The 25,603-nt window shown below is 40.8% G+C and overlaps 1 protein-coding gene across 7 annotated transcripts in view; it reads right to left on the bottom strand.

Moving 5' to 3' along the window:
- Positions 1-25,603, bottom strand: part of gtf2ird1 (GTF2I repeat domain containing 1) — a 206,451-nt gene that overhangs the window by 80,723 nt on the left and 100,125 nt on the right. For all 7 annotated transcript variants that reach the window (XM_073053720.1, XM_073053716.1, XM_073053722.1 and 4 more), the window contains 3 exons: positions 10,475-10,658; positions 8,127-8,152; positions 5,961-6,069 (listed from right to left, as the gene is read on the bottom strand). In XM_073053720.1, the coding sequence (XP_072909821.1) occupies positions 5,961-6,069; positions 8,127-8,152; positions 10,475-10,658 (319 nt within the window). The remainder of the gene's footprint in view (positions 1-5,960; positions 6,070-8,126; positions 8,153-10,474; positions 10,659-25,603) is intronic.

The following is a 25,603-nucleotide window of genomic DNA, read 5'->3' as shown; positions in this document are numbered from 1 at the left end:
CTCTTACTAAGTAAGTCGGAACAGGTACATCCAGTATTATTTAGCGTCAGTTAGTCAAACATTTGTCTTAGTATATAGTATATATTTTACCTTTCTATGCATATAAAACACTTAACGTATGTTTCAGCGCCGGGCTCGGGAAGTTCCCGAGTTCAATCCAGTGACAGACCACTTCCAAGTGCGCTCTCCACCGTGCCGGGTTGATGTGAGGATCAAAAACCCAAAACCCAATCATTAAACCACTGCGTTGCTTAGTAATAATTGTAGCTTTCATCAAGGCAGAGCCTTTCTCACTTTATCCTTTAAAATTGTTCCGATCGTTGACCAACGTAGCCTAACGCTTTTCCAATGACCGATAACGTTTCACCTCTTTCCGATCGCTTTAGTATTTCCACTTTATTTTCAATCATGATCATGTGTATTTTCGTGAACAGTAACACTGTGGATTCAGAGTTCTACCGCCGGGTCCTAATGTCCACCGCACTGAGTCAGGTTAAATAAGGTCTGGGGTTCCGCTGGGACCTAAGATCCATTGCATTGAGACACGTTGAATAAGGGACTTGAGCATCCGCGAATTTTGGTATCCGTGAGGGGTCCCGGAACCAATCCCTCGTGGATAAGGAGGGCCGACTGTATGTATTTTTCTGCTATTGCAACTATTTGTGCAGTATGTGCTATGTACCGTGTGCTGTGGATAATGCGTTTCGCACCCTGGCCCCGGAGCAATGCTGCTTTAATTGGCTATACACTTGGACCTCAAATAACATTGAGAATGCTATGCCCTCCTTGGAAGTGGAGTGCTATGTAAATCTGCGCAATCCAGGGTCATTATAACTATGTAAGCAGACATGTGTGCCTGATAAAAAAAATTCAAAACCGAGATATATGATGTATCATTTCATGTATTCACAGTAAATCATGGAGTAATAAACATGCAAATAGACCTAAACCTGTACGTCAGTGCAGTAACAACACATCGCAGCAGCAGCAGAGGGAAGCGGGTGCTGGTTACATCACAGAGGAGAGACCAGGCTGTGGGTCCCCCTCTAACCTTGGCTTCTTCTTCAGGTCGAGATTTGACTGTTGTTTCTTAAGTTTCCTCTCATGAAGGAGTTCTCGGTAGCAGGAAATCATGTTGAGAACTCCCCTCTTTGCCTTTTGCTTTGCTCCCAGTCAGGGTCATTATCGATGAACTGGTCCATGATTTGTATGATCGTGGTGATGCTAGTGCCGAGGAATTTTGTGGTGAGGTTTTCTTGCTCTTTTTCATCTATGTCCTCAGATTGACCAGGATGCGCTGCTCTGTCAATTCTCAGAGCTCTTCGTTATTAAGGCTCTTGCTGTCCACACTAGCTGCTTCACCAGAGATACATGTGCTATGGAGGTTACTGCGTTGTTTAAACCTACCAAATCAAACTCCGCTGGCTGTGAATGTTACCAACATTTCTTGTTCTTGAATATGATTGAGGATGCTTCTTGCCTTTTCCATTATTTAGGGTTTAGGGTCATGGTTTCATTGTGCTGGTTTAGGGTCATGTTTCATTGTGCTTGGTCATCCACCCGTATATTTAGTCCATTTTCCAGTTTTTGAAGCAAATGGCTCCTTGAACGAGTCACCTTCATTGAAGATAACTTTGAGGTTGTTGTTGCAGAAGCTTTTATCTTGTCTGCATTTTTTTAAATAATTGTTCTGATTGTTGATGTAGCCAATTTCAAACCTGACGCTCACCAGCTTCCAAAAACGCCATATCACTTGCAGTTTCACATCCATGATAATGCTTTCCCCAGGCATCTTAGATGTACCACCCTCGCTGGAAGTTGCAGGCTGTTTTCCAGACATTATGGGCAAAAAAAATGGAATAAATTGATGAGGAAGCAAGAATGCTTACATACGTTGGGGGGGAAGGCAGAGTGTGAACTAATACGTGATTGGTTGCGAGTGGCTCAGAGAGTGTGTAAAACGCTCTCATTGGCTGATTGAATGCTTACTGTAATGGCAACCACTCTAGAGAAATTTCAAGTGTCCTTTAGAATGAACTTTTGTCATTTTTATAAATTTTAATAGAGAGTTGAATAACCGCATTGTAACAAATCAGTGCTATGCGGGGAGGCATTATGCAGGATTTGAGTGTATTCATGTATGGCTGAATGATAATTAAACCTGAACTCGAAACTCCTCATTAATTAACATAGATAGCAAATTCCTGCACTCCCAGCGTCGATCTCCAATGTTCCCAACCCAAAAAGAAGCCCTTCATCTTCGTTGTTTTCTGTCAGTTCATTAATCCCACTCCTTTGCTGATATGTCACTGATACTGCAAGGGTTCTTACTGTATCTTGTACAGTAATCTTTCATATGGCACTACATCCAACATCTTCTGGAAATTCAGATATTACATTCTCTAGTTCTACTATTATCCATTCATCCAGCTGTATCCTCAAACAAATTTATTAAGTGTCATGGCTTTCATGAAAATAAACTGCCTGTTGTAATAGATCCCATCATTTCTTATTGGCAGATGTTATACACCTGCCCTGCAGTTCCCTACTTTTCCCTCTTTCTTCCCTTCAATAGTAGTGTTGCATTCACTATGTTCCAATCCTTTGTTGGGAACTTTCCAGAACTAGATAATTTTGAAGGATTATAACCAATACAATCACTACTCCATATATAACCATATAACAATTACAGCACGGAAACAGGCCACCTCAGCCCTTCTAGTCCGTGCCGAACGTTTACTCTCACCTAGTCCCACTGACCCACACTCAGCCCATGACCCTCCATTCCTTTCCTGTCCATATACCTATCCAATTTTACTTTAAATGACAATACTGAACCTGCCTCTACCACTTCTACTGGAAGCTCACTCCACACAGCTACCACTCTCTGAGTAAAGAAATTCCCTTTCGTGTTATCCTTAAACTTTTGCCCCCTAACTCTCAACTCATGTCCTCTTGTTTGAATCTCCCCTACTCTCAATGGAAAAAGCCTATCCACGTCAACTCTATCCATCCCCCTCATAATTTTAAATACCTCTATCAAGTCCCCCCTCAACTTTCTACGCTCCAAAGAATAAAGACCTAACTTGTTCAATCTTTCCCTGTAACTTAGGTGCTGAAACTCAGGTAACATTCTAGTAAATCTTCTCTGTACTCTCTCTATTTTGTTGACATCTTTCCTATAATTCGGTGACCAGAACTGTACACAATCCAAATTCGGCCTTACCAATGCCTTGTACAATTTTAACATTACATCCCAACTCCTATACTCAATGCTCTGATTTATAAAGGCCAGCTTACCAAAAGCTTTCTTCACCACCCTATCCCCATGAGATTCCACCTTCAGGGAACTATGCACCATTATTCCTAGATCACTCTGTTCTACTGCATTCTTCAATGCTCTACCATTTACCGTGTATGTCCTATTTGGATTATTCCTACCAAAATGTAGCACCTCACATTTATCAGCATTAAACTCCGTCTGCCATCTTTCAGCCCACTCTTCTAACTGGCCTAAATCTCTCTGCAAACTTTGAAAACCTACTTCATTATGCACAACGCCATCTACCTTAGTATCATCTGCATACTTACTAATCCAATTTACCACCCCATCATCCAGATCATTAATGTATATGGCAAAACAACATTGGACCCAGTACAGATCCCTGAGGCACACCACTAGTCACTGGCCTCCATCCTGACAAACAGTTATCCACCACTACTCTCTGGCATCACCCATCCAGCCACTGTTGAATCCATTTTACTACTTCAATATTAATACCTAACGACTGAACCTTCCTAACTAACCTTCCGTGCGGAACCTTGTCAAAGGCCTTACTGGAGTCCATATAGACAACATCCATTGATGTTGTCCCTACAATTCCATCTTTCGGAACCGTAGGATACAGGCCATTGGTCGAGGGGATTTGTCAACCTTTAGTCACTGTAATTCATAGAGAATTTTGTTCCACTGGAATCAAATGGTTTAAGTTCCTCACCCACTTTTGCCCCCTGATGAATATTACATTTGGTTTACTTGTGCTTTCCACTGTGGAGACAGATATTACACTTCCATTCTATTCCTCATTAGTTTCCCTTTCTGCAGTCCTAAGTGACCTATGTTTCCCTTTGCTATTTTCCCCCTATTTAAACCCATGTACAAACTTATGCAATTTGTTTCACTGTTTCTTGATAGTTTATCTTCAGACTCCATTTTCTTCCTCTATTAAATTCTTATTAAAAGTCTGCTCAGTTCTAACACCATCCCAATATGCAGGCTTCCCCGTCAAATAAATATATCCTTATCATGAACAGTTAGCCACTGATGGATCACTTTCTTTCTTGATAGTATGGATATTCATTGAGAATTAAATATTTCTTTGCTCTTCTACAATCCCATTTCAAACCCAATCTCCTGAACTACTTTCGTCAAAAGTTCCCTCTTACGTACTTATGTAACAGATTTCATTTAAATTTAAGACTAATTTCAAACTTACACTTGTCACCTTCAAGCTGAATGAAAATGCTGTAATGTTATGTTCACTTTTCCTAGAAGGTTCTTTACTATGAAGTCACTTATTAATTACACTTCTTATAAAATACTGCTTCCTGGTTTGTTTTGCAATATATTGCTCCAGGGAAATAGTCTGAACTGCATTCCATAAACTTGTTATTAACATCATACTTGAAAGCCAATTTGCCAAGTGTATATGAAGATTATCTAAGATTATTGGATTTCCTCTCTGACAAACCTCCACTATTTCTTTAAAATTTTTGGTATAATTAACATTCTTTTCCACTTTTATTTATTTTTTTTATTCAGAGATACAGCACCCTTAGAGCCGTGCCACCCAACAACTCCTGATTTAACCCTGACATGATCATGGGACAATTTCCAATGATCGATTAACTTACTAACTGGTACGTCTTTGGATTCTGGAGCACCCGGAGAAGATGCAAGCCTTCTGTGGGGAGTACATATAGACTCCTTCGAGATGACGTTGGAATTGAACTCCGAACTCTAACGCCCCGAGCTGTAAGGGTGTCACACTGACCACTATGCTGCCATGGCAACCAACCACTTCAAACCCTATTCAGCAAGTGCAAAACTTCCATGCCAGTCCTTTGAAAACGGTTCTAAAAGCTATTTGCCAACAAGAGAAATCCTGCAGATGTTGGAAATCCAGCCAACACACACAAAATGCTGGAGGAACTCAGCAGGTCAGGCAGCATCTATGGAAAAGAGTAAATAGTCAATGTTCAGGCCCAGACCCTTCAGGGGAAAGCATTGTCGTGGATTTGATTTGTGACTGGACGTGGTTGTTAAGATTGCAAGCAAATGATTGTAACTTATGTGTAAAAGTTCTCCACACCCAGGGTAAATTCCACAACACTATTTAAAGTCAGGGGTCTCAATTGTTGCTTCCAGCAATCTGAGTTCGATTCTGACCTCAGATCGTGGAGTTTATGCACTGTCATCTTGATCACACTGGGTGCTCCAACTTGCTCCTGAATCCCAAAGACATGCTGCAAGATGAATCAGCCATTATGAGTCAAAGTCAAGTTTATTGCCATGTGCACAGTGCACTGGAGTAATGAAAACTTTAAATACCCCTTAAGGAATTAAAAAGAGATGATAGGCATGTGCAGTAAATTGCTGGGTCACAGGGAGAATGAGGCAGTGGCAATTGCTCTGCTAGGAATTAGAATAGGTCTAAAGGACTGAATGGCCAGATTCTGAGTCATAATATGTAAACAGATCTCCTACTATTTTCCTATCATCTCTAAAGAGACACAACTACATTGCTGCCTACGGGGACATACCGTGTTGAAACTGTTTACCACATTTCCCACATTACACCAAGGCGATGAAAAGCCTTGCGATATTCTGAGGCTGTGAATAGCACACAATATAAATGCCAGGCCTACTGCTTTTAATGGCAGATGAAGGTATTTCCTACCGGCAGATGTGGTTGGTGGGGTTCATCTCTATTGCCATCACTCTGTGGGACTCCTCATCCAAAGGGGAGTGGCCTTCTTGCTTGGAACCTTCCCGTATGTATTTTGTCCCTACAACAAAGAGAAAGGTTATTTACCTTAAACTTCCTTCTCAGGAAGAGCTTGAAGGCTTATAATTGAACAAAAGAATTAAGAGACGTGAATGGGGTGGAGGGTGAAAACTGGAAGAAAACAAAAAAAAAGAGGATGCGTAACACACAATGCCACCTCCCCTCAGCGTACAAAAGGCCTGCAGTTTTACATTGCTGTATCTTCCCCATTCACGGCATATCACCACCCAAGAGCAGTGAAATGCTGAGGAGTTATTCCAGTTACTTTGCAAGCAATTGTGGTACACTGATGTTTCGTCCTCAGTGCCTACCTGTGACAACTGCACAGGACGGCTGTTTGGAAAGATATATGAGCGTTGCTGACTTCTCCATTTAAATGATGAACAATTGCATATACAGGGCTGGTCTGATGTAGCAGCCACAATCCTTTTAAGTACCATGAGATGCACATGAAGGGCTTCTGTTTGATCTACATAAGCACAGGCATTGGCCATTCCCACAGACATTTTATGCATCCACTGCACTTAACCTTTCTCCTTAAGATCTGCTTCAACTTTGTCCCTGTTCCACATCTTGCTGAACAAAGCTATGTCTCTGGAATTCAAGTTTTTGTTCTGTTACTTCCTAACTAACATAATTAGTTAATTAGAACGAACTAATTCCAGATGGTTTTGGCTCCGTCCACAAATGCAGGCAACTTCTCTGCTTCTACTTTTAGAAAACACCACCATAAATTGTAAAGCTCTCCAGCAGCATGCCCATCCGCTTCTGAATTCTCAAAGAGCACTGAAGCAGTCTTCCTGATGACTATTAAGGTACTGGGGAGGCCAGACTTGGAGTATTGTGAGCGGTTTTGGACCCCTTATCTAAGAAAGGATGTGCTGACTTTGGAGAGAGTTCCAAGTCGGTTCACGGAAATGATTCCAGGAAAAGGCTTGTCATGTGAGGAGATTCTGAAGGCTCTGGGCCTGTACTCACTAGAATTTAGAAGAAAGATGGGGAATCTCATTGAAACCTGTCGAATGTTGAAAGGCCTAGCTGCAGTGGATGTGGAGATGATGGTTCCTATAGTGGGGGAGTCTAGGATCAGAGAGCTTAAATTTAGAATAGAGGGACATCCATTTAGAATGGAATGAGGAGGTTTTTGTTTAGCCAGAGGGTGGTAAATCTGTGGAATTTATTGCCACAGAGGGCTGTGGAGGCCAAGACATAGGGTGTATTTATGGTGGAGGTTGAGAGGTTCTTGATTAGTCAGGGCTGGAAAGGTTATGGGGAGAAGACAGGAGAATGGGATTGAGAGCAAAATAGATCAGCCGTGATGAAATGGTGGAGAAAACCTGATGGGCCAAATGGCCTAATTCTGCTCCCATGTATTATGTCTCTTGATTCTGCATCCATCCTTGTGAAGGTATCTGTACCTTTCCAAGTGCTAATTGTTCTAATGTGGTTAAACAGAACTCTGCACACTCCAACGCCAAGGCCTATTTCAGAGCCTTGTTAACCTTTACTGCCATTCTAAAGGATTACGCATTTGTATGTACTAAAACTACAATTATCGAAGTGGTATGTGGCTGCATTTTTCCTTCCAAACAATCCTGTACACTAAGTGATGCTGAAATCCAAGTGCATCAGCCATCAACTCAAGCATCAGAACAACTTGACAGTTCTGCCTTATGGGTGTACAATTTGGTCAGTTCTGCTTTACACCACGAGATCGTATCTACGTTTTACAAAAATCCGAGCTTCAAAAGAAATTTACAATCATTTCGCCCAACCAAAAGGTCATGACTTCTTAACTGCGAGAGGCATCCAAGAACAACACAAGCATTCACACCCATAATACATTTAGAGGGAACTTAACTGGTGACTTTAGTATAAAAGTCCCACCAAATTCGGCAAGCTAAGATCACAGTGAAGAGAATAATCTATGTTTTCCCACTGATCAGGTGTATTTTAACAGCATCTTTTAGGATCTTAACAGAAAACTCAACACCCACCAGGTTCTGCCTGAATTTACTACCAGGTGATAATGTTGTTCTTTAAAATTCTTCAGCTTACCCGTCAAAACTCGTTCATCAAACATCCTAGGGGAAATGGGGGAGAAAATAAAACAGTATGAGCTTTTCTAATAAACGTAAGAACTTCAATTACACATATCTTCAGATTTAGTGACTAAAACTTTTCTGAAGTTTGATGCTGGGCAATCAGTCGCATGATAAGAGAGTGAGAAGCAGATGGTGAGGGAGAACTTGCTACTGTGCTGCAGTCTTTGGTATCGATCACTGACCTTCCCTCTCACGCTCAAATATTCCAAGAACTCTCTAATGCTTCTGCTCTCTGATCTAATTTTATTTGGTATTTATCTCTTTAAATTGAGTAAATGTATACAGCAGATTAAATGACCTGAGCTTTGCCAAATGTATTGAATTAATGTAAATTATTCCTGGAGGTGAAAGGGCAGAAGATACAAAAGCCTGAAAGCATTTATCACCAGGCTCAAGGGCAGCTTCTCCCCTGTTATAAGACTATTAAATAGCTTCCTAGTATGATAAATTGGACTCTTGACCTCACAGAGGACATAACCTTGTCCCAACATATCGATACAGCTATAAAGAAGGCAAGACAGTGACCATACTTCATTAGAAGTTTGAAGAGATTTGGTATGTCAACAAAAACACTCAAAAACGCCTACAGATGTACCGTGGAGAGCATTCTGACAGGCTGCATCACTGTCCGGTATGGGGAGGTGGGAGGGGCGAGGGGGTTTACAGCACAGGACCAAAAGAAGCTGTAGAGGGTTGTAAATTTAGTCCACTCCATCTTTGGCACCAGCCTATGAACTACCCAGGACATTTTCAACAAGCGGTGTCTCAGAAAGGCAGCATCCATTATTAAGGACCTCCAGCACCCAGGGCATGCCCTTTTCTCACTGTTACCGTCAGGTAGGAGGTACAGGAGCCTGAAGGAACACACTCAGCGATTCAGGAACAGCTTCTTCCCCTCTGCCCTCCAATTCCTAAATGGACATTGAACCTGTGAACACTTTTCAAATATGTATTATTTCTGTTTTTGCACAATTTTAAATCTATTCAATACTGTATATGATACTGTAATTTATTTATTAATTATTATTTTCTTCTTCTTCTATATTATATATTGCATTGAAGTGCTGCTGGTAAGTTAACAAATTTCACAAGACATGCTGGTGATAATAGACCTGATTCTGATGCTAACAATCTACCTCGTTATTATCTTGCACCTTATATTTTCACTGTACTTTCTCTGTAGCTGTTACACTTCATTCCGCAATTATAGCTTTACTTTCACCTACCTCAATGTAATGATCTGATCTGTATGAACAGTATGCAAGACAACTTTTCCACTCTTATTTTGGTACACGTGGCAATAATAAACCTATTCAGTTCCAAAGTCTATCAGTGAAAATAGTGATTAGATTGGGTTACCTAGCACAGCATAGTTGGAAAGAGTGCAAAAGAAACACCTTAAAAACAGTCTACAGTACTCCAAATGTCTGATTTCTATTCCGTGTATTAAATCTTCTATTAAATTTATACACAAGGAACTAAACCAAATCAGTTGCAGAAGTTTCTCTTTCAATATAATCCAATAATCTGAGTTGGGGCATTTGGCGGGAACTCTGTGAGCTCAGATTCCTCTGTAACCAGCACGAGAGGTTGCATACGCGCAGGATAAAAAAAGCTCTCGAATTTCACCTGATTGAATTGACATCAGGAGCTGTGCCGATGTGAGCACAAAATGCAGGTCTTTGCTGCTTCTCCAGTGTGGATTTGAAACTTGGTGGCAAACCACCATCTTCCTTTGAGAGTTTTCAAGGGTACAGAGCACAGAACAAGTAGCTAGATCTTCAGAACAATATATGACGGTGGATTAAACTCGGACACAATAACACCCGCAACTGAACAGTCTGCTAATCAACACCTTCTATATGAGTTAATCCAAGGAAGATGACCATCATCATGATGTTGGTGTTAATGGACTGGTATCAGAGCAAAATACTCTCCGTTGGGCGCTAAACAAACACAATTCCAAATGGATCTATTATTTAAACCAGATTTACAGGAAGAATTGTGAATGGACTGGGAACACACAAAGGTGCTAGAGGAACTCAGTGGGTCAGGCAGCTTCTATGAAGGGAAGTGGACAGTCACTGTTTTGGGTCAAGCATGCACCACCAGGCTCAAGGACAGCTTGAGAGGATATAGCCAGTATTTAAAAAAAAGTGGGGCAAGGAGTTATTAAGTCCCATCCACTAGTGAAATACCCTTCAATCCGGAGTTATTAAGTCCCATCCACTAGTGAAATACCCTTCAATCCAAATTCCAGAGAGGCTCTTAGGCCTACAACACATTAGGGAGTCAGCTTACCTCTTAATAACAAAGCGAACTTTATGTCTAGCTTCCAAGATCCGTTTCAATTTGGGAACTCCATAGGTACAAGGTCGCTTGAAGGGAATTCCCTCTGGAATCCCTATTATTTCCACTGCATCAGGGTCACATGCAATCTTCCTGTATGGGACAGGAACCATATGATCCAAGCCCAAGGCCTCGGCTACGAAAGAACACAGATGACACCACTTTAAGATACATTAGCATTCGTAGTTTTGTTTTGAGCAGCCCAGAGGCATCTTTACTTTGAACTACAGCATAGAAACTGATGTATTCTCCTTTGAAGATCTCCCATCCTTCCTCATCTAACTCTCAGAATAACCCTCCATTCCCTTCTCCCATTTGTGATTAATCCCTTCAATGTATCCATACAATTTGCCAAATCCACTTCACGTGGAGGAATGTTCCATATTCTCCCGACTGACTGGATAAAGAAATTCCTTCTGAATTCCCTATCCGATTGTTTGGTGACCACTTTGCATTCAACAGGAGAGACAAGAGGCTGCAGATATTGGAATCCAGCATAACAATCTGCTGGAGGAATCCAGCAGGTCGGGTAACATCTGTAGAAGGAAAGGAATTGTCAACGCATTGGCTCAAAAACCTGCGTCACGGTTTGACACCAATTTCTGTCCTCTCCCAGCCGCTGTTCGATCCACTGAGCTCCTCCAGAAGATAGCTTGTTGCTTCTTGTATTAATCATCCAGCTTTTCCCTTCCTCTGAACTGGAATGTCCTCTTATTCCAAGGAATATTTCATAATTTTGAGCAGTGCCTCAAAAAGGTGGCATCCATCATTAAGAACCCCCACCACTCAGGACATGCCCTCTTCTCATTGCTACTATCAGGAAGGAGATACAGGAGCCTAAAGGCAGGCAGGCAGGCAGGCAGGCAGGCAGGCAGGCAGACACACACACACACACACACACAAAATTCAGGAACAGCTTCCCCTCTGCTTCTAAATGGACATTGAACCCGTGAACATGACCTCACTACATTTTTATTTTTATCTTTGCACTACTTATTTAATTTAATATTTATATATACATAGAGATACATATAGTCATGTATTGCATACATGATATTTATTATCATGTATTGCATTGAACTGCTGCCACAAAGTTAACAAATTTCATGACATATGCTGGTGATATTAAACCTGATTCTGATTCCAATTCTCTCTGCTGTGATCAAGAATCTTTTTTGATTATTTATGTTGAAAGATACCATTAAAATCTAGATTTGCAATTGCAATCCTTAAATGGTGTGCATATGACTCGGATTTTACACCAAATAAATTGGATGCTAGATTTGAGGACTGGACAGCTAAAGGAATAACAGTTCTTTGCAACATAATGAAAGAAGAAACACTGTTCAGTTTTGAAATGCTTAAAGAGAAACACTTATTAGAAAAACAAGATTTCTATCGGTATTTACAGATGCGACATTATGTTAATAAGATGCTTAAAAATGTAACCAAGGCAAGTACATGCTTGATAGAGCTCTTTAGAAAAGCATATAATTCAGATAATGGTAGTAGAATCATTTCAAGCATGTATAAGGGGTTGTCAAATCTTAAAACACATTCAACTTCATACATTAAAACAAAATGGGAAAAGGGAGGGATAATTATATCTGAGGAAGGATGGACAACAATATGGAGGTATCAATGGAAGTGTACCAGTTCACAGAAATGGAGGGAGTTTGGATGGAAAAACTTGATAAGATATTTTATTACACCCTCTCAGAAATCCCATTATTATAGTAACCTCCCTGGTTGCTGGAGAAATTGTGGAAATCAAAATGCAAATCATTATATTTTTTGGGACTGCACTGTTATCAAAAACTATTGGAGGGGGATACACAATGCCCTACAAGACATCTTTAAATATGAAATACCCTTAGAGAGTAAGACCATATATTTTGGATATATACCTCAAGAATGGTTGAAAAGAGATAAATATTTAATGAATATACTGTTGGTGGCTGGTAAAAAGATTCTTACGAGGAAACGGTTATCACAGGAGAGCCCAACTTTAAATACATGGATGGAAATTACAATGGACATTTACAAAATGGAGAAGATAACTGCATCTATTAATCATAAGCTGGAACAATTTGATTCATACTGGGAAAAATGGTTTAACTACGTAATGCCTCATAGGCCTGATTTTATTCTCACAAATCAATGAATCTGTTGTAAAAAAAAATCACTCCTTACTTGTACATAGTTCTTTTCTTTTGCTTGTTTTTTCTTTCCACTCTTCTCTATAAGAGTATACCCCCAGATAAATACTTTGTGGAGATTTGTGATACATATGATTATATGATATATATGTACAATGTCTGAAATACATCTTACGGAAATGTTTGTTTGATGATGAACTTCAATAAAAAATAAATTACAAAAGAAGATACCATTAAGGCAAACTGTGTGGCCTAGTCAATTAGTCTGCGTTATCTGATCAACTCATCTGATGCAGTGGCCGACTTTTGTCTTTCCCTGATAGCGGTACAAATGTGAGAGAGCAGCGTGGTGCGACCTTGCTACGTTGCTTTACCAGATTCTCATTGTTACTGTGTCAATGTTTGCCTTCAATCAAGATATTCCATTGTTAGCTTCATCTTATAGCAACACCAAAGAACCCTACAGAGATAACATAGTGTGGAAACTCTGCTTCAGCGCTGAATGGGCTAACAACTTCTGTAAATATCAGTAAAAGTAAATATACATTTTAAGCAGCAACCCCAGTCCCTGCAACAGACCCCTCCTTTTCATCTGTACAGCTAAAAGTCATACTTTGATAATAAAGGTACATTGAATCTTTTCATGAATGTGCGGGGTCCAGAGAACTGTTGGCATAATAGCAATTAAAAAGGATAAAAGTTATGCACGAGAGAACGTTTAGTCAGCTTTAGCTGGATCTGCCCTGACATTGATTCTGCGTGGAGACCAGATCCTAATTTAGGCAGTTTCACGTATTCATGTCAGTAGCACAACTCATTTCTGTATCTTGTAAAGAGCCATCCCTACGTATGCAATCCTTTCAGTCTTGCTAAAAGCAGAATATAGGACTCTAATTGACTCAGAATGCAGATTAAGATGGCCTCTAATCTATATTATTTTAATTCATTAATTTATTTATTGAGATTGATTTATTTATTCATGCCATGCCGCCCAGCAACCCATCTATTTAACCCTCGCCTAATCAAGGGACAATTTACAATGACCAATTAACCTACTAACTGATACATCTTTGGACTGTGGGAGGAAACCAGAGCACCCGGAGGAAACCCACGTGGTCACGGGGAGAACGTACAAACTCCTTACAGGCAGCGGCAGGAAGTGAACCTGGGTCTCTGGTACCGTAAAGTGTTGTGCTAACCACGACACCACCATAATATTCCCCAAGTAGATGACTCATTATTTTATTGAAAGAATTCATTGAAGAAAATGAAATAAATGCCTGAGGATTGGCAGACTGATCAAACGTAATTTCTGCTAAATATAATCAAATGATTGTACTCTCCAGACACAATCCTGTAAATGCTAAGAAACGTTATTCCATTCTTGGCAGGAGTTACTAAAATATCCAAAAGTTATACAAGAGTCATTTCTGAAAATAACTTTGCTAATGCCAAATTGGCAGCCTTTTACATCTTGGACTGTTATTTTAATAAACTTTCTGGCTATTTCTGCACAATGAGCTCACCTGTTACAGCTGTTTCAAAATATCATGGAAAAGTGGAAAAGACAAAGGAATGTTTTTTTTCTGCTTAACTTTCAAACCAATGAAACAGTGTTCACATATGAATGAATCTAATGACCTATTAGAAAAAAATGATTTAATTAGTTTGAAGATTATGCAAAAAAACCTGTTATTTTCTCCCATTCCAACAAACAGCAACCTCAAAACCGGATGTGGCCTGTAATGAACTTCTGAAATAAAGCTTAAGCACTTGACTAGGGTTTTGCTAAGCAGGCAGAGAATTAACACTAATCCAGGCAAATTAACTATTTCCTTGGATTTCCTTCAATTTAGCAGGGAGTATTTTGTTGCTTTTAACTGGAGACATCAAACAGTGACTGGCAGTCATTTTATGGTGTTACGGTGTTATTGCAATACAGAGATAGCATGCTCATTTATTGTTTGATTTCTTAATATTGCGGCTTTGAAATGCAGTAGTGGGCAAGTGGCAAGACCTTACAGCCCTGGTTATTTGTGCACAACTAGAACTGGCTAACCGAAGTTATTGCCAGCTGAGCTTGGAACTTGTAGTGCTGTAGAGTATGGATCTGTGGGTCCTGCACAGTGCCATTCAGGTGCCAATCCAAAGGAATTTGAGGCCAGGGCAAAGGTGAAGCTCTGTATTAAAGTAAACATTAGTGGAGTGAAAATACTGTGTTTATTTTTGGATCAGTGAGTTAATGTGATGGTGTATTTGGTGAAACTGTTTGCTTTCAATTATACCACTTACTGCATATATTGAATTAAAATCCCCAGTGTCTTCAAACTATTAAGGGCTAGACAAAGTTGTTATAAATACAAATAGCCAGTTGACTGGGGCAGCACGGTAGCATAGTGGTTAGCACAACACTTTATATTACAGGGGACCTGGGTTCAATTCCCAATGTTGCCTATGAGGGGTTTGTATGCTCTCTCCCCGTTTCCTCCGGGCATTCTGCTTTCTTGCCACCTTCCAAAGGCGTACTGGTCGGCAGGTTAATCAATCATTGTAAATTGTCCTGTGGTTAGGCTGGATTAAATAGGAGGATTGCTTGGCCACGTGGCTCGAGGGGCAGGAAGTGTCTATTCTGAGCTGTAATTCAATAATAAAAATAAATAATTATGTTAGAGCCACATGAGGACAAGTGGTCTGCTGCAGCACACTGAAGCTGATGGGAAGACCAGATTCCTAGTATTTTCATCTCATCGAGTCATCCAGAACAGAAAAGACCCTTTGGTCAATTTGGTTCATGTTGATCAAGCATGCCGATCTAAACAGGTCCCACTTGCCCACTTTTGGCCCATATCTCTCCCAACCTTTCCTGCCACGAACCTGTCCAAGTTGTTATTGTACCTGTCTCAACCACTCCCTCTGGCAGTCCATTCCACAAGCGGACCACTCTCTGGGTGAAAAAGTCACCCCTCAGATTTCTACTAACTCTCTCCCTCTCAGTTTAAACCCGCTCCCTCTAGTTCTTGACGTCCCTGATAATTGTTTGCATTTTGAGGAACTATAGCTCAAAGCCGATGAGCTGGAGCCTGGAATCCCGACACTTTTGTCCCGCAAAGAGAAGGGTAGCTACTTGGATACTCAGCTCCAAGAGGCAGTCACACCCTCACAGAACTAACTAGTCGAAAAGGACGGCAGAGTTTAATCACAGGCCTGAGGATTCAGATAGTAGCACTGGAGGAGCCTCAGCTCTCGTAGGGAGGAGGAGCCAAATGTTGATAACACCAGAGTATTCCAGTTGGGTGAGTAGAAAAACAATGTACTGGTAACATGGGACAATATATTTTGGAGCACAGATACTAGCCTCTGCAGCCACAAGTACAAGTCTCAAAGTATGTGTTGAAGTACCAAGGTTGAGAACATTTCCCTTGCAACCAGAGAAGTATTTGTTGTTGGAAGGACAAGATTCATTACAATTCATAAACAATGACATTTCTTTATTCATTTAGTGATACAGTGCAGTATAGGCCGTTCCGGCCCTTCGAGTCACACAGCCCCAGCAACCTCTCTCAAACCCAATCACAGGACAATTTACATCGACCAATTAACCTACCCAGTATGTCCTTGGACAGTAGGACGAAACCCACACATTCCACAGGGAAGTATTCCTTACAGAACAGTGCCGGAACTGCACGCCGAACACCAGAATACCCCGACTGTAATAGCGTCACGCTAACCGTTATGCTACCATGTCACCCAGCAGGTACAAAGGACGCCCTACCGAAGTAGTACAACCAGCTAGCATCTAAATGAACACGCAGAGTCACAGAGCTACTGGATTATCATCTGAGCAACATGCAAACTAGCAAAGAGTGAATAAGATCAATAAGAAAGCATGATGTAAAGACTGGTGTTGGAGGAGTGGGTTTCAATTGTAGATTGTTATCCTAGCCACGTTCAATTTGGCACAGAGTTGATACCATCAGAGAGTAACATGTGTGGCAAAAGATTGATGTGGAAGAAGTGGGTTTGAATTTGTGGGGCGTTGGCACAAGTACCGGGGAAGGAGGGAACTGTTCTGATGAGGCGAGCTCCACATGAACCATGCAGGGTCTTGGCGAAGTAGGGCTACTGAAATGGCTTTTAGCTAAATAGTACGCGGTGTGGCTTCAACGGCTTTGAAAACCATGCATAAAGTAAAATAGAAGGAGAATGCAGCAGAGGTTACTGGAGTCTCCAGAGAGGAAAAAAAACATTCAGAAATGGATAAGAATTCAACGTCAAGCAACATGGAGACAAAACTGAAAAAGAGAGTGGTGACTGCAGGACTGAAACTGTTATATATAAACACACACAATAAGGTAGATGATCATGTAGTGCAGTTGGAAATTGGCAGGTATGATGTTGCAGGCATCAATGAGTCATGGCTGAAAGAGAATCAGAGTTTGGAGCTTAACATCGAAGGATACACATCACATCGAAGGGGTAGGTAGGTGGGCAGAGGGGTGGAGAAGCTTTGTTAGTAAAAATGAACAAAATAATATCCTTTTTAAAGTAGTAACATAGGATCAGAAGATGTAGAATCCTTGTGGGTAGAGTTAAGAAATTGCAAGGGTAAAAAAGACAGTGATGGGAGTTATATACAGGCCCCCAATTAGTAGCCAGGATGTGGGATACACATTATAATGGAAGATAGAAAAGGCATATAATGATGGTCATGGGGAATTTCAATATGCAAGTAGCTTGTGAAAATCAGGTTGGTGCTGGATTCCAAGAGAAGGAATTTGAAGAATGCTTACAAGATGGCTTTTTAGAGCAGCTTGTGGTCGAGCCCACTAAGGACAAATATAAAGAACCGGATAAGATTAGGGAGCTTAAAATAGCATCTGCAACTTTTCACATTATATGATTAGGATGACGGAATTGGTGGCTTTGTGACCAAGTTTGCAGACGATACAGAGATAGGGCAAGGGACAGGTAGTGCTGAGGAAGCAGGGAGCCTGTGGAAGGACTTGGGTAGGTTTGGAGAACGGGCAAAGAAGAGGCAAATGGAATACAGCGTAGTGAAGTGTATGGTCATGAACTCTGGTAAAAGCAATAAAGACTTGGGAATCCTAGTGCAGGATTCTTTAATGGTTATTCTCCAGGTTGAGTCCACAGTAAGGAGGGCAAATACAATGTTAGCATTCATTTCAAGAGAACTAGAATACAAAAGCAAGGACATAATGCTGGGGTTTTATCAAGCACTGATCAGACTGTACTTGGAGTATTGAGAGCAGTTTTGGGCTCCACATCTAAAAAATAATGTGCTGCCATTCAAGAGGGATGAATTTCACAAGAATGATCCTGGGAAATGAAATGGTTAATGTGGGAGGAGTGTTTGATGGATCTGGGCCTGTACTCACTGGAGCTTAATAAAATGATGGGGAAGTCTCATTGAAACACACCAAATTTTGGAAATCCTAGATAGCGTGAGAGTCCAGGTTCAGAGGGCACAGCTTCTGAATAGAAGGACATCTAATTAGAACAGAGAGGAGGAGGAATTCCTTTAGCCAGAGGGTGGTGAATCTGTGGAATTCATTGCCACAGATGGCTGTGGAAGCCAATTCATTTGGTGCGTTTGAAGCCAAAGTCGAAAGGTACTTAATTAGTAAAGGGCATCAGAAGTTATAGGGAGATTGTAGGAAAATGGGGTTTGAGGGGAAATAAATCACCATGATGGAATGGCAGAGTAGACTCAATGGGCCAAATGTCTTAGAACATAGAATGTAGAAATTTACAGAAAATTACAGGCCCTTCAGCCCACAATGTTATGCCGACCATGTAACCCACTCCAAAGACTGCCTAGAATTTCCCTAGTGCATAGCCCTCTAGTTCTTCAAGTCTCATCGACTCATAAGGCTTTAAACTAAGTAGTTGGTGGAGGAGTGGTGGGGCAAATAAAAGCAAGGATAAGGGAGGGCAAAATTTAGAAATTATAAGGATTATAAGGTGATGATACAGGGCAGAAAATGGGGCATCATGGTAGTGTGGAGGTTAACGCAACACTATCACAGTTTGGCATGTCAGAGCTTAAATTCCAATGCTTTCCGATAGGAGTTCATACGTCCTCCCCATGAATGCATGGGTTTCCTCTGGGTGCTCTGCTTTCCTCCCACAGTCCAAAGATGTACAGGTTAGTAGGTTAATTGTCCTGCGACTTAGGCTAGCGTTAAATAGGTAGATTGGTGAGCGGTGTGGCTCTTTGGGTCAGAAGGGCCTGTTCACCACCGTATCTTGAAATAAATAAGTCCATCCTTACATAAATAAAATTAGTAATGATAACCAGACTCTTCTGGGAAGGGAGGGAGCATACATGCCTCCAATGAGTGTCAGCTGGCACAATAGTTTAAGACAAGCTTAGTGGTTAGTACAATGTTATTACAGCACCAGCAACCCTGGTTCAATACTGCCACATCTGTAAGGAGCTTCTACATCCCCACAGTCCCAACACGTACGGGCTAATTGGTCACATTGGTGTAAATGGGTGGTGTGGGCTTGTTGGGGCTGAAAAGCCTGCTGTCCTGCTGCATCTCTAAATGAAACAAACACTGAAGACTCTTCATCGGGATAGAGACACCATTCATTAGATGATCATTAAATTAATAAGCACAAGGGCGGTACCAGCGTACTGGGTCTTGGGCAAGGTTTAGTGGATGCAGTTTATGGGCTGGACTCTGTAGTTCACGCTATGATGTATTTCTGGTTTCTGGTTCCTCCTCTCTCATTATTAGTTTGTGCGATTTTGATCAGAGTGGACGGGCTCTGTGGCCTGCAGTCAATGAATGACACTGTACACTCCTAGACTGCGTTGATGATTTCAGTGGTTTGATGTTTTATATTCTGTGTTTTTCCATTCCTTTCTTTACTGTTTGCACAATTTGTTCTTTATTTCATTGCACATTGGGTGTTCAGTGTTTTTTTTCTTTGAACAGGTTCCATGGTTTCTTTGTTTTGTAGCTGTCAGTGGGGAGACAAATCTCAGGGCTGTTCACTGCATACATACTCTTGTGTCTGTGCGCAACTACACAGATATTAAATAAAAGCACACACACAGGAGATGGCTTTAACTGGTGTTTTCACACTGCATTGAGAGTGACAGTGAGAACAATGTGCATGCGCAGACAACAGATCAATACATAGTGCTAAGGGAGGGGTCATTGCTCTAAAAGAAATAGATCCAAACATTACAATTCCCCCCCTTTAGATTAATGCGAAATAAAACTGTATATGTACAAATCATTCATTTTCCCTTTCATAAACCCATTTTCCAAATAAACATGCTTTCATAATAACAGTCCATAACTAACTTCACAGTTCTAGAGGTTCAGTCTTGTGTGTCGCTCCGTTTCTTTCAGGACAGGGCCTCTGGACCTGTGGAGTGGCATCAGATTTGCTGAGCGTCTTGTCTAAGACAACATCCTCGGTTTCCGGGGTCACATTACTTACTGTCAGTGACATCATCACTGAGAGGTCAGTCCAGTGTCAGTAATGTGTCCGTCGTGTTGGATGCAGTCGACTCAGGCGTGTTCTTCAGTTGAGCATCCAGTATCTGGTCCACTTCTTGTAGCTATCCCACCGAGTGTCCACTTGTCCTCTTGGTAATCACAAGCTAGGACTTCCTGTCCAATCTTGAAGCTCCTTGCTGCTTTGCACGGCAACTGGCTGGATAGTTTATTCCGTACTTCCTTTGTAGATCTGGTTTCAGGAGGTCTATGTGAGATCTCAGGTTCCTGTTCATGAACAGCATTGAGGTGTTTGATATGTCATCACATGAACAGAGTTCTGATACACAAAAAGGAAGTCGTCCACCTTGTGCTGTAGAGAAATGTCCCCCCCGTCCATCATTTTAATTGACTTCTTGAAAGTTGGGCAAGCGCTTCTGGCGAAGGTAGTCCTCAGGGCGGAGACCGTATTTGCTGAGGTGGTTGAGTTCAATAGTATAACCTCCGGCCACTTTGAATGAGCATCTTTAGCAATTAGAAACATGGAATACATGAATGACTCAGCAAGGTTAATATGTACGCTTTGCCATGGTGAAGACGGCCACTCCCATGGGAGTAATGGTGCCTTTGGGGGTGCATTTTGAATTTCTTGGCATCCTGTACAGCTTTTGGCCAAGTCTTCGATCTGTTTATCCATTCCCTTCTCAAACATCTTCTGATTAGCATTAAGGAGCTGGGACAGCCTCTGGTTAGCGCTACCATTTGGGCTGCAGTTGCCTGTTGATGTCGCACTGACAGCTTTGATTAACCGCCAGTCTAGTTGGACTTTTCTCAACCATTCACATCCGAAAAGTGCTGGCCCCCACTTTTCTATACCTAAAGCTCCAACTATTATGTTTGGCCTCCATACGTCACACTTACTTTCAGCTTGCCTTCGGAAGACACTTTTATCGCCTGTGTGTCTTTAGCATCACTGAGGTCTTCTCTAATGATATCTTAGAAAACAGTCCATTGTAGTCAGCCTCTGGAATTACGGACAAAGCTGACCCTGTATTCAGCTGCATTTTCAGTTTTACACCAGACATATATATATTGTGACCCAGAAGATTTTGTGATCTGCTTCAGTTATATTATGCAGTTCTAGGTATGACAGTTCACCTTTTCAGACTCTATGTTGTCTAATTCTGTTTTACATTCAGTAACTTTATGCATTTGCTTAGTTTTGTGTTTGAGACTTTTGACTGGGTTGTGCTTTTTGTCTGCCTTGCTCACTCTCTCTGTGTGACCTTGTCTGCGACACTCTCTGCAGACCTTTTCTTTGAAAATAGTCAGTTGCATCGTGGGAGCATTTGCCACATCGATACCATCTTTGGCTTTTTGCACCATTCAGATACTTTTGTCCATTTCACATTCTAACCTCCTTTTCTTTAATTCTGCTACAACCTTAGCTGCAGTCTCTAACAATGGTCAATGTCCATTCTAGGGTTAGGTTTCTTCCAGATAATAGCCTCTTTTGAGTGTTTTGACTATGCATGCCACATACAAGCCCGTCCCTCAATGCTTCAGAAAGCCCACCTCTTAAATCACAGTACTGGGATAGTCTGCGTCATTCCGCAATGTATGCAGAAAGCTTTTCATCTTTTGACTGGTTCCTTTTGCAAAATCTAAATCTCTCAGCTATTACCAGTGGTTCAGGGCTGAAGTGATTTCTGTAAAATTGTTGACTGCCTTGCTTGCTGGCTCTGCAGGGATTATTAAGTTGTGTAAGGGACCGAATGTTCATGGGCCCATTAAGCCAAGAAGTGTAGGGGCTTTCTTTTGTTCCTCCTTGCTGTTCCCGTTACAATACGGTTCAACCCTCTTGAGATACAACTCCCAGCCTTCATTAGCGCTATCAAATTTGTCACCTTCCCCAACTTGCCATGTTATTTTAACTTTAAATTCAGTGCATCTTTCACTGTTAATCATGCATTGCTTTGGTGGTGTCTGTGACGGCCTTCTCGTACTGTTTAACTCTCACTGTTTCGTCCCATAACTATCAGTGTAGTTGGTGACATTCAGGTTTGTACTTGTCGCCAATTTGCTGTGTCTGTGCACAACTACATATGTATTATAATAGAAGCACGCATGCGGGAGATGGCTCTAACTGGGGTATTCACATTGCAACGAGAGCAAGAGAGAACCATGTGCATGCGCAGACAACAGATCACCATGTAGTGTTGGAGGGGGAGCTGTCATTGCTCTAAAAGAAATAGATCCATACATTGACAATAAATGTCCTTTGAATTAAATGGACATAATCTAACACCTAGTGTAGTACCACAATGTTTAGCAAGTTTGAGAATTAAATATTTAATTCAATATTAATTTGATAATAAATGGGATAATTAAATATTAAAAGATGGCCAAAATGAAAAAGGAGAAATGACAGCCAAGTCCTTCCAAAGGACAACAAAGAAGTTTTAAAAAGATGGAAAAATGTGGCAAACTAGGCTGCAGAAATCAATAAGTGGAATTATTTTGTGTGGAGTTAAGAAACTACAAGGAGCAGGAAGATTGGAAATTGACCAAATGTTTCCAAACATCTGTGGTACATTCAGAAACTTGAAGTGTATGTGAGAAAAAAAAACAATAATTATGAGTGTGTTTAAACTTCCTTTAATTTGGACTAGGTGAGCCAAATTAGTAAGATATAGTGTAGACGATGAATTCAAGAAGTCAATACAAGAAGATTTTCATTATCAGTATCAAATATGGAAATTATTTCACACCTAGCTTTGTGCAGTGACAAATAATTGATAATCTAGAATCTGAGAGCTTTCACAGTGGATTAATCACAACATATGATACAAGCTTGTTGTATGACTGAATGTGACTCAGTTCACTTTGAAGTCAAGGTATTAAATATGAAACAAAACAACAAAGATATAAACTGTGAGTTGGCTATTGTAGATAGAGATCAACATTGAAAGAATTAGTATATAGTTTTCTAAAGTTATGTATTATGAATACACTCTTTTCGAGCTTTCAGACGGGTACAGGTATCGATTATAACTGACATTACGATAACAAACTCTGCTATCTTCTTCAGGAATGATGCCCAAGTTATGTATTAATTAAAATGTGAAAATCAAACTGGAAAACTTTACCATATATAGCTAACAAGACAATGCACGAGTAGAAATAGATAATAAAAGAAAATATTTAGAACTTTGCAAGTTCAGAATTAAGCAAACAAAATTTTAAAAATAAACAATATAATGACAATAAGAAAAGGAAAGGTAGAAATATGGGAGTAATCATTTATGAAACAAAATAGACTGCAATTTATTCTTCAGAAATGTGGAAATGATGAGAATTGAATTAAGAATTGAAAATACACGTGGACTAAGGTGTTAAATGTCCTGTGCTATCATCAGTTGATCTGCCACCTGTCTTCAGGAGTTTCGGCCCGCTTATGATCAAGACTCCCTCGAGGTGATGGGCCAGCAGTGCTAAAGCACCACCTCCCACTGATGAGCTTAACAACGTGGCATCTGCCTCTATCAGAGTTGTTGGTCGCTTCCATCCAACAGATAGTCTACTCTTCAGGTATCTATACAACTACTGAAGGGTTTACAAAAGATGGATACACTGTCCGATTATCTGCCCCTCTGGACGTACTTGGTCCACACCCATGATGATCCTGCCTCTGCTGCCTCAGCTACAGCCCTGCTGGTTGACTTGATCTCTCTTCTAGTAAAGCCAAGGTCACGCAGCCACTTCTGGAAAGTGAACGCAATAAAGCCATGGCAACCTACTTTGAATGGATAGCATGAGACCTTCCACCCTCTGTCTCTGCACTCTGATCTTAATCAGAAATGTGGAAATGACAAGAAAATGATCAGAAATGTAAATTTGAGTCTTTACAGACAGAAAGGAGCAGTTGTATCAGGAAATACGTAAGTGGCACAAATACTTTGCACCCGTCTTCATGGAAGAGGACACAAAAACATCTCCTAAAATGGTGGAGAACAACAGGTCTACTCAGGTTAGGAAACTGAAAGAAATCAGCAATATTAGAAAAGTATTTTAATCAGAGAAATTAAGGGGACCTGATGATTTGCCGCCTAGGGCTTCGGAGGAAGTGCATGTGGAGGTGATCGGTTGCTATTTTTTATAAGTCGGTGGATTGTAGAATGAGCCCCACCATTTGGAAGATCAAAGGAAGCTGGATGGAATGGTAGATCAGTTAACCTGATGTCACTAGTAAGGAAAATGCAGCAGAAAATGCCACCGAATTGGTAGCAATTTACTGAAGTAATAATAAAACTAGGTGGAGTTAACATAGATCTATGAAATAGAAATCATGTTTGACAAAGCTGTTAAGCATTTATTTGAAGTTGTAATTAGTAGATTAAATGAGGGTGAACCAGCGGATATGATGCACAGAGTTTATAAAAGCCTTTAATAGCCCTCTACACAATCACTTTTCAAGCACTTAGGATTGGAGGCAATATGTGGCATAGTTTGAAGCTTGGTTAATGGACAGAAAACTGTGGGAGAGCACGTAGTTGATAAAGAGTTTCTATTCTGTGTGCTTGCATCCACAGTACCTTGTAAAAGTATTCATTCCCTAAATGAGTATCAACCACTGATTTTGATCAATTTAGCTGAGAATTTTATTTGTGAATCACATGCTCCCTTTTTCACAGTCGAGCCCAAAAATGCAGGTAAAATTGTAAAGCATGAAAAACTAAAAATCCAAAAATTGCAATGTCAGCAGTTCAGAAGTATTCCTCCCCACCTTTGCTTAGTATTTAGTTGAACCACCTCTCACAGCTATTACAGCCAGTACACTTTTTGAATAAGTCTCTATTAGCTTTGCACAATGCGATGGGCCAAGATTTGCCCACTCCCCCTTGCAAAATTGCTCAAGCTGTGCCAGTTAGTTGGGGAGTGGAGATGGACAGCAATCTTGCGGTCTTGCCAGTGATGTTTGATTAGTTTAAGATCAGGACTCAAGGACATTGATTTTCCTCATTTGCAGCCACTCCACGGATGCTCTGGCAACACGCTTTAGGTCACTGTCCTACTGAAAGATTAACTTCTTCCCCAGTTTAAGCGTTCTGGCAGAGACTAGCAGGTTTTTATCCAGAATCTCTAATATTTAGCAGCATCCATCTTCCCATCAAACCTGACCAGATTTTCAGTCCCTGCTGTTGAAAAGCATCCCCATATCATGATGCTACCTCCACCATACTTTATAGTAGAGATAGTGTTACCTGGCTGATGTGCAATATTAGATTTATACTACACATACTGCTTTGTATAGAGGCTAAAAAGTTCCATTTCAGTCCCACTAAATCACAAGACCTTCTTGCACATCTTTATAGTATCTAAGTGATGTTTTGCAAAGTCTTTAAGGGCAAGGATATGCTTTTTCAAAAAAAAACAGGGCTTCTTCC

This window comes from Hemitrygon akajei, chromosome 8, assembly GCF_048418815.1.
Source record: "Hemitrygon akajei chromosome 8, sHemAka1.3, whole genome shotgun sequence".
NCBI lineage: Eukaryota > Metazoa > Chordata > Chondrichthyes > Myliobatiformes > Dasyatidae > Hemitrygon > Hemitrygon akajei.
This window is presented reverse-complemented; position numbering and strand designations above follow the sequence as displayed.